General features: G+C 35.7%; 1 protein-coding gene across 1 annotated transcript in view; it reads right to left on the minus strand.

Moving 5' to 3' along the window:
* Positions 1-3309: 3309 nt before the first annotated feature.
* Positions 3310-9817, minus strand: part of LOC129318407 (CHD3-type chromatin-remodeling factor PICKLE) — a 26519-nt gene continuing 20011 nt past the window's right edge. Inside the window, 10 exon segments of the mRNA XM_054963148.1 lie at positions 3310-4370; positions 4497-4564; positions 4797-4929; positions 6068-6163; positions 6166-6439; positions 7946-8040; positions 8042-8077; positions 8852-8928; positions 9026-9054; positions 9056-9085. Coding sequence (XP_054819123.1) covers positions 3945-4370; positions 4497-4564; positions 4797-4929; positions 6068-6163; positions 6166-6439; positions 7946-8040; positions 8042-8077; positions 8852-8928; positions 9026-9054; positions 9056-9085 — 1264 coding nt within the window. The 3' untranslated portion in view covers positions 3310-3944.

Raw genomic sequence — 9817 nt, forward strand, 5'->3', positions numbered from 1 at the left:
TAGGAGGCTAGCATCATTCATGGTGAAGTTGCTGATGAAGAGGGTTTATATAATAGGATGAAGAATGTTTAGTAATGCATCTTCTTTTTGGTAAAATAAATATATTATTCTGCATGGTACTGTGTGTGTGTGTGTGTGTGTGTGTGTGTGTTAGCAGCTAGCAAAAGCAGTTTCCGTTGAGTCGCCTACTGTATTATCTGGCTCGCACTTAGAGGAAACGACCTAGTACCCTCTCTATCATGATGTATATTGTCATCTCCAAACCAAAATTATCGTCTTAATTCAACCAAATGGCCTTAATTTGGTCAGACATTTGTACTCCATTAGGGTTAAAAATTTATGGGAAAAAGAAAAGAAAAGAGACAGAGCTTTAAACCGTAGAAACTGTTTTCATTAACTAACTGTATGCCCATCCAGTTTTCCTACTCTGCAAGAGAAGTCATGCATTGTTATACGAATCAAATGTTTGGATATTATTAATTTTTTGTCAAATTTATGTTGAATTCTTCCGTAAATGAAATAAAAATATAAATGCTAATTATCAAGCTTTGATTGCCATTCATTGTGTTATGTAATATATATTGATGTTATCTCATACAATTACTTGCATGTTCTGGTATGTGTACTTGTTTTTATCTTGAAATTATTTTGGGGATATGATCATTACCAAGATCCCAGAAAATCAAGCATATATTGTATGGTACTATTGTATGCACGATCGAAGTCGCCCAGTTCAAGGTTTTAACCATCAAGAATTATCCAGACACAACATAGTAAAGGACAAGTGTAACTTACATGCGCGCTATCATTATCTATATGCGAGAGAGAAAGTTGGATATTATTTTTCGGGAAACATGGAAAATAGACCCAGAAATAAAGGTCAGTTCGCTTTTATTTGGTTGTCGCAAAAATAATGAGATTCTATATAATTTATGCCCCAATCTTAATAAAGCTCGCAGAAAAAATAAAAACAAAAGGCACACACTTTAGTTTTGTTTGCTAGCTTTGAGAATGAAAAGAAGTGTTAATATCGAAAGAAAGAGAAGTGGGGATGAAGCTTGTTGGAAGAACAGGTTGGCGTGTTAGAGAGATAACCTGGTGTAGGAAAAGCATGCGTGCGTTTGAAGCCCAGTGCTGTCTCTTCTTGTCCCCAACTTTACCAGCATCGGCCTCATTTTCAGGTTTCTAGCTTTCCACTTTCCTTTTTCCTCCCCCATTCCCACTCTTTTTCCTGGCTTTCTCGTTTCCATATTGTTTTATGTATGTCTGAATCGCTTCCTTCCATCTAGTTACTATACTATATTGCCATTATTGTTGAAACTGATCTGGACTCTCAAGGGAATGCATTCGTTAGCAATAATACCTCCAATCCATGCAGCTTTTGGTATGTACGTACGTATACATCCTTAGGCACATGTCATAAAGTAAATACTTGAAAGTTCTTGTCATATATTGTAAGACAACTCAAAATTCAGTGTGGTTTTGCCGTTTTGGTTACGTATAAATATAATTTTACATGCAAACACACACACACACACCCCTGCTGACTGAGTGAAACCCAACTGCTAGAAAACAGATAATGAAGCAAAGGAAAGTAATAAAAAAAAAAAAAGAAGGTACGAGAATTAATTGAAGAATAATATATAAACTAGGAATTAACGGAGTCATGATCACGGCCATCATAACATGACAAATGAATTATTAAATGTCAAGCAAGTTTCGTCGAATCAAAGCGTGCGGCTTTTGATTAAGCCAAAACCGATTCTATTCTGTCATTCTTCGTTTAATTAATCGGTGGCTCTCGCCAGCCTTGTGTAAGTACTTCCCAAAGAAGCCAAGCTAGCGGAAAAAGTTCTTCATTCATATATTTTGTCAGAACGACTATCCTATTATTCTGCCATCTTATTTAACCAAAAAAGATATGCTCGAATTGAATACCACGAACTTATTCTCTCTTTTAATTTGTAGGGCGGCACACGCGCTCGCACACGAAATCTCATGTACATCGTGCGTCCCAACATACGAATGCGTGTAAATTTCAATATATAATCTGTCTAAATAGCCATCGTATCCCATTCGTATATTAGTAACCAATATATATATATATATATATTTATATCTAGGCGCAGTTCTGTCTGTTATACGCGTGATGTGAAGGATAGTCCACTCAGACCACGAGGTAGAAATATTGTAGTGAAAGTCCTCCCGGCCTATTTAACTATGACGTGTTTTTAATAAATAAAGTCGGAAGTAGTATAAAAGAACAGTTTAACACAGACCCTTGTGTCATATAGCCCGGTGGAATCTACCAAGGTACCGAGTAAGACTCTGTAGCTGTGCATGATCAATTCATAAATGTAGATTAAGAAAAATGGGCTACCGTAAAAAAGACTCTAGGCTTACCTCGCGCCAGTTTAGTTATGATTCGGAAGTAGTAGATTGCCAAAGCAGCGGAGATTAATTTTTAATTACTTTCTTTATGCTAACCTTTAAGAGATAAAACCGTCACGGGAACTTCAAACTGTATATAATAATGAAATGATTTTCCAATTATCTTATACGAAGGATCCCAATTTCGTTAAGAATAGAATAGTATGGGCAATAGTAGAAAATTGGAATGAAATTCGTGCGGTCGATTTGGTTCAAGGGAGGGGGGAAGACGAGATAATGAGAATGGACATATGTTTCTCTAGGTACAAAGATAGTGAATGAGAATTAAAACAAATTGTTCGTCTTGGCTTGCATAGAAATGCTTTTATTCTTCTTCTAATTAGTAAATCATGTTAATCAAAACAGAATATACAAAGCATGAGTTACGTGCTAACAAAATATAAAGGAAAGGTTCGAGTGACACGTACCACATACTAAGATTATTTAAAGTCGCCTCATGTTGAGAAAATAGATTATCAAATATCAACGTCGTCAATAGTTTTGTTGAAGTCCTTTTTCATGACAGAACGTCGTCTCTTCATCTCGAATGCAATCTCTGCATCTTCTCTAATTATAGCTCTCATTTACAGAAATATCGCTGTGTTCATAATTTAAAAGATGTTATCTCTACTATTTTTTGCCATTGGTTTTGGCTAGAAAAGGTATACAAATTTACATAATAAACAAATTTAGTCATATAAATATTAATACTTTAATCCAGTCATAGGTGTACAAAATAAACATTCAACACTGGTGATGCGGAAAAGGTGACAGTCAGTCTTCCAAACCTCAGCTTCCCAACAGATTAATCATGAATGGAAGGTGACGTGGATTGCCGCTGAGACTAAATTGAAATTTGATCAAAAGAAAATATCGAGGGAGAAGAATATGAAGTATATGGTTTTATAAAATCCAACGTCAACATCGCCCCTTGCACATAACAAATTGATGCTTTCGTGCTCTCGACCTTAGCAGCAAGAGCCACAAAAGTTCTGATAGGCGTAGTGACACTAAATTCAACCTGAACAGAGATAAGAATCAGGCAGTAGCCCAACTAAGAAATCAACAAATGGAGGAAACCCACGTTGAGACTGGCCAAGTACGCTCATGCTATCATATAATATTAATCCGTTTAATTTATGGAAATGTACTTGGCCTAAATAATATTTTTCAATGAACAAAAATACTTCGATATTATATTAGGACTTCTTTCCAATGGCCCCAGTGAGTGAAGTTATATCAGTACTCAGGCATCTAGCTATTGAGGCTGAGGTGCTTCCGAGTCTATATGGGACATCGAACAAGGGGTAGCGGGTACATACAATGGATCAAAGGCTGTTCGATGCCTGGAAAAGCTACACACTAACTTTATGAACAGTTTCCACTGAACTTTAAGCAAAATAATTCTCACTAGTGCCTATGTTGTAGCTCCTTATTCCCCAATTAGTGAATGACAAATGTTTCTTTAAACTACTAAGCTAAGGTATGGCGAAGCTGTCTATTAGGCATTGCTTTTAATCATCCAACAAGATGACCTCTGGGTCAGATTTTTCTTTCTTTTCATTCAGTTCAGCATCATTATCAGCTTCATTCATTTCTATATCACTTCCCCTGGTTTCTAAAAGACTTGGTGATTCCTTCTCTTGGACAAGGACCGTGCAGCTTTCTTTTGTAAGTTGACACCCCATTACCAGATCTGTTCTCTCGTTGCCTACTGATTTAGGTTTGCCATCTTGAGAAATCACCACTTCATTTTGTGGTGAAACCGCTGATTTATTCTCTAGAATCAATAATGGCTTTTCTTCAGAAGGGTGACTTTGCTGTAGGGGTGTTAGAATTCTATTGATGTCGTCGCAAATGGGCTCTATTGTCAGCAATTTCTTCATGTCAACTTCTGCTAGTTTTCTTGCACTGGTGTTTTCGTCCATGACTTTACACATCTGCCAGCACAGAGGGGAAAACAGTTCTTACATATAATACGCCATAAATCAGTTCGCCGCACATGTTTTAACTCATGAAGTGATTATCTAAATGGGGAAAAACAACTCATGGAGATCATGTATAACCTCATTGTAAAGCCGAACCAATTCCAAACGATTGGGATCACCATCAGCAACAGAAATCTTGTCTGAAGCTGCACAAAATCAAACCGCTACAATTAAAACTCTCAACAAATACTTGCGGTACTCAAATTGCAATGAACTAACTGCTTGACAAAAACATAACTAAAAATCATGACAACAAAGCAGAAAGGGCAAAAATTATAAACACAACGAATTTATATGATTCAAATTAGGAGGCTGCTGATGTCTGTTCATGAGAGGAATCTATCAATTGACACGGGAAAAGAAATAAAAAGATCATACCTATTGCCTCCACTTGAGGCAGTTGATCAGACATTTGGGTGTCTGTCTCCCCTGATTTGTTACTAGATATACTTGTAGCCGTGGGTTCACAACTAAGTCCATTGTTTGTTACTTCATTTACTTTTACTTCACCCTGCAGAGGTCATGGGGGAGAAACTCACAAGCCAATCAAGCAAAAAATAGATATCGATATATAACAAATGCCCAATCATATTAATATCTACGATCAAGAATTTAAGAAATACCAGTCTTCGTTATATATAACAGTTGAATAATCTTGTACTGGTTTATTTATGATGTGGCATTATCAGCACACATCAATGCTAATACTTTTTAATGCGTGCATTTTGATTTTCTTTTCTTTTCTTTTCTTTTTTTTTTAACATCGCGTGCCATAGTTAAATGCTAGTTACTGTCTATAATCGAAAACAATGACAGGCATTTAACATTCTTAGAAATCTAAATTTAATATCATCAAACATGAAAAAAAGATGTTACACATCAAACATGAAGAGACAGTAGTATCAATTTGTTGCCCGCCATGATATTTGATAAAAGAGATTAGAGTATCCAGAAAGGGACAATGAACATTAACTGTCAACACTACGCAATAAAGATGTTACACATCTTCAAACCTTAGCCAGCCTTAAGAGGTAGCATCAAGATCTAAAGAACTAGATTCTATGAATTCTAGGTTGGGTATGAAGATAAGTTGGTCACTATCCTAAAATTTATTCACTGAATATGACCCCGGCGGTGTATTTAGCACTCAATATATATGCCTGAATCCAAGTTTACGCACATATCTTACGATGTATCGTCTGGTTAGCTACACAGCAAGTTTCTCTGAACGATCTTTTCAGAGGTGTTTCCTTGTCAGAGACATAAAGATCTCGTGTATTTCTGCGTTTTGTTCCTCTTTTCCTGATCTAAGGGGATCCATTGTCCACCATAATTGAACATTCTTGCGAATCCTTTCTTCCACCCACCAACTTCCAAACATATACAAAACTAACAACAGTAGCATCAGCAATGACAATTGACAAGTCTTATCCATTTAATAAAGTTCGCTGTATATGACATCATTGGATTGTAAATTTATGAGTTTTTTCCCCAGCACATTAATCTCTCAGACACTGGAAGGTTGTGTCCAAGATCCAGGCTTTTCATAAGTTAACAATATCTGACAAGGCAAGTTTTAAAAAGATCTAAAATCATCTTCTGGTCAATTAACACTTCAACCCAGTAGAGCCCATAAAACTTAAACTTACTAAGCATTCTTTCTGGTAGTCCGCATTGATCCCTTTTTCCAAGAGAAGCACCCTCTTTTTTATAAACTCAACCTGTCTTCTCTGCATGTCTCTAAATGATATAATATGGAGGACTCTTGATGTAAATGTGTTTGGCTCCTAGCATCACCAGAACCAAGTGCACCATCAGCTGCTTTGTCACTCACATCATTTTCCCGAGATTGATTGCTAGCTGCTTCTCCGTTGGACAAATTTACACTATTTTGCGATTGAGAGCCTACTTGACCCGGTACTGGTAAATTTATAACGGGCAGGTTCAGCTCCTGACAGATGATCTCATGAATCTTCAGATCCTTATCATCAACAATAGCTTGCCACCTTCCATATCCGTGCCTTGAGAGAAAAAAAAATCATGTTTAAGTGATATATCAACAAAGAAATTCACAATGCTAACAAAAGAGCCAACTAACAATATGGCATTCAGCTGTCTCAAGTAATAGAGTATATTCGAGGCAGTAGCAAAAATAATATACAAACACCATCTAAGTATATTTGCAAAACCATATGGTCTCCAAGCCTCTAAAAAGAGAGAATTAATTGTCAATCCTTATAGTTTCACCTGATTTTAATCAGGTCCTGTAGTTTATTATCTTTTATTGGATCCTTATAGTTTTCTCAATCATAGACATTAATCCCATCAATTAAGGATGACATGGATGCTGACAGCCTAAGCCACATTTAAGTTGCTACAAAATACAAAATACCTAAATTTTGTTCAAATTTCCAAATATGTCCAGCAGTTTTTTCATCAATGAAGGCTGAATATGCTGTGGTGATGACGAGGAATCTACAATAGATGGTGAGATTAACAGTGACAGTGATATTAACTGCAATGAATAAAATCATGCTAAAGCAAAGCAAGCCTTCCATATCTGACTCCACCATGGATGCCAGAAGCAATCCCACGTTGCTTCCAAATCTACTGTGGTGATACAGTTTATCTCCCCCAGAAACCTTTAGCAACCTTCATTTCTGGCTCTTCTTCAGTGACAAGCATGAGCTTAAAAGCGAAGCTACTGTGGTGAAGCGATTCATCTCCCATAGCAACCTTTGGCTACCTTTGTTTCCGGTTCTTCAGCAATGAGCATGGGCTTGAAAGTTGAAACCAGCAAATTGAGTTTTTTGTTCTTCCCCAGCGACCATTGATTCCCACCCTTTATTGATGTTAGATCTGGGTTTCAAAAGCAATGAGGAGGATGTTTATCCGTTTGAAGATTATGTTATTATTTGATTTTTCTGGAACATTTTAGATTGTGGTTAGTAAAATTTGTTATTATTTGATTTTTTGTTAAAATTTGTTGATTATGCTTATTGTTGTTGTCTGGTTAGTAAAATACATTGTGGTGTTGATGCACCTTGGTGTTGCCATACATCGGGGAAGAAGGGAAGAATCTGGAAAAATGGTACGGTGTAAAACTATCAGAGGGTAATGTTGTCTTTTACTACTTCAATATTTTTCTTAATCCATGTTTGTTTATTTTGCTTAATCATGTGGCGACATTAATCCATATATGCTGAGACAGAGCCACATCATCAGCCAATAACACCATTTGGCCTACAAATTAACAGATTATGAACACCGGACCAACGTTTATAATTGAGGAAACTATAAGGACCCAATAAAAAAACTACGAAGACCTGATTAAAGATATTTTGAGACGATAGAGACTGCCAGATTAATTTCCCCCTATAGAAACAACTGTTGTCTTCTATTATGCCATGAAATGATACCCAATGTCTATTGTACGGGAAGAGGTACAGAGGAAAATTTGAGGATGAAGCAAAGGAATGCCTATGCATGGAAATTAGACAAGATCGTTTATTAGAAGGAAAATATACCTCAATACAGCACGCAGCAGCACTAAATCATGCTCCTCCTTCCAAAACTTTGCACCCTTCAAACTAGGATAGCGAAATAAAATTTCATCTGAAAAAAAGTGGAGTCCCAGGGTTTTCTGATGCAAACTTCAACTGTCATTTCACATCCCAAGAGAAAAAATGTTCCATCATGCTAAGGGATAGTATAAACTGTAATTATATTTAGAGTGATCATTCTTCAGGCTGCATTTCCCCAGTCTAAACTGTAACATCCAGCAAGTAAATGAGATATTTGAACTTTTATATAGTCGCTTGAACATCATACTCCCTAAAGGTATACCCATCCCCTTCTCATAAATAACAGTAAATATTATCAGCTTTTCTTCCAAATTATCTAGAAGTTGAGACTAGCCATACAAAGACCCTCAGTTTAAAAAAACTCACGGTTAAACTAAACAGCTACAAGTAAGTCGGTCTCTGTTAGACGGTCATTAATTTATTTTGCCAAAATCTGAAATGCCTTAGTATGAAAATGCTCTTTTTCTTTGGGGAAGAAAGAATACTTACAGTAACAGAACAACCAAAAGACAAACAGTATTTGGTACCTTGTCATAAGCTAATCTTTCAGAGTTTTGTCCAAAAAAGCACTTACAAATCAATAATCCAATTCATCAGGTTACATACAAGTTCATGAGCGCTTCCAAAAACAAAATACAAAAGCATAAGAGAAGAGAACAGATTACTGGGTTCGTTTAGTGTTAGTGGATACATCCATGCCAGACATGATCTAAAATTAGCCATAGAATTATAATCAAATTGCATGAACAGCTTTCCACAAAGTGAAATCACAGGCTTGAAAGCACTTATTTTAGTGATTATATGAGCACAAATAGTTGAACATAAAGCAAGTTTCTTAGAAGGACTCACTTTTCCCTTATCAAGCCCCAGAATTGCAATCCTCACAAGTACATCTTGAATTCTTAGTCCTTCTTTCGGAACGCCATCTACCGCCAAATCAATAAGAAAAAAAAGAATGAAATCAATGAAGTTATAAGAAAAACTAAAGTGCAAAAGGCCACATCCGCAAGAAGGATCCACTACCTGAAAATGTAGAGGCATCAGTTGTATCTCATAATATGATTTAGGAAAAGGATTCCATAGCTGGAAATTAAGAACTGTGTCATTTTCACCAACAAAAAAAAAATGACTTGAAGTAAGATGCAAGCCGAAAAAATAGGAAACAAAATTAAAATTATGAAGGGAAAATTATATAATTGATCTCTGTAGTTCTGATTTGATTTTAACCCGGTTCATAAATTTTAAGTAGGAACAACTCAATCCCAACAGTTTTTGACTCTATTGAAATTCAATTATTAAACTTTACCTGAATGCAACTCAATCCTTATAGTTTTCACCATTTAAAACTTTAGTCCCTAAGTTTTGAAAAACAACTTTAATCCTTATAATTTTATTTCCCAAAATTGTGTTTTAAATGGCTAAAACTATTAAAGATTGAGTTGCACTGAGTCAAAACTTAAGAACTCAGACATTTAAATTTCAACCAAGTCAAAAGTATAAGAAATGAGTTGTATCAAATGAAAATTTAAAAATTGAGTTTTAATTAAGTCAAAATATAGATCCCACAAATGATTAATCCTTCCACGTATAAAATAAAATCAAAGTGTTCTCAAACCAATGAACTGGTGAGGTAAATACATGCATGCACTCAAGATTCAAGAATCAACATTAGATCATGGTTCATAGCCTCATATACATGTAAACATATCGATAGGAAAATGTTTAGTCAAACAAGAAAACAACAACAACAACAAGCCTTATCTCATTAGGTGAAATTGGCTACATAGATTGTACAACGTCATTATGCTCTATCAT

Source organism: Prosopis cineraria, unplaced genomic scaffold (assembly GCF_029017545.1).
Source record: "Prosopis cineraria cultivar Desert tree isolate PC_DT_omini unplaced genomic scaffold, ASM2901754v1 PC8, whole genome shotgun sequence".
Classification (NCBI taxonomy): domain Eukaryota; kingdom Viridiplantae; phylum Streptophyta; class Magnoliopsida; order Fabales; family Fabaceae; genus Prosopis; species Prosopis cineraria.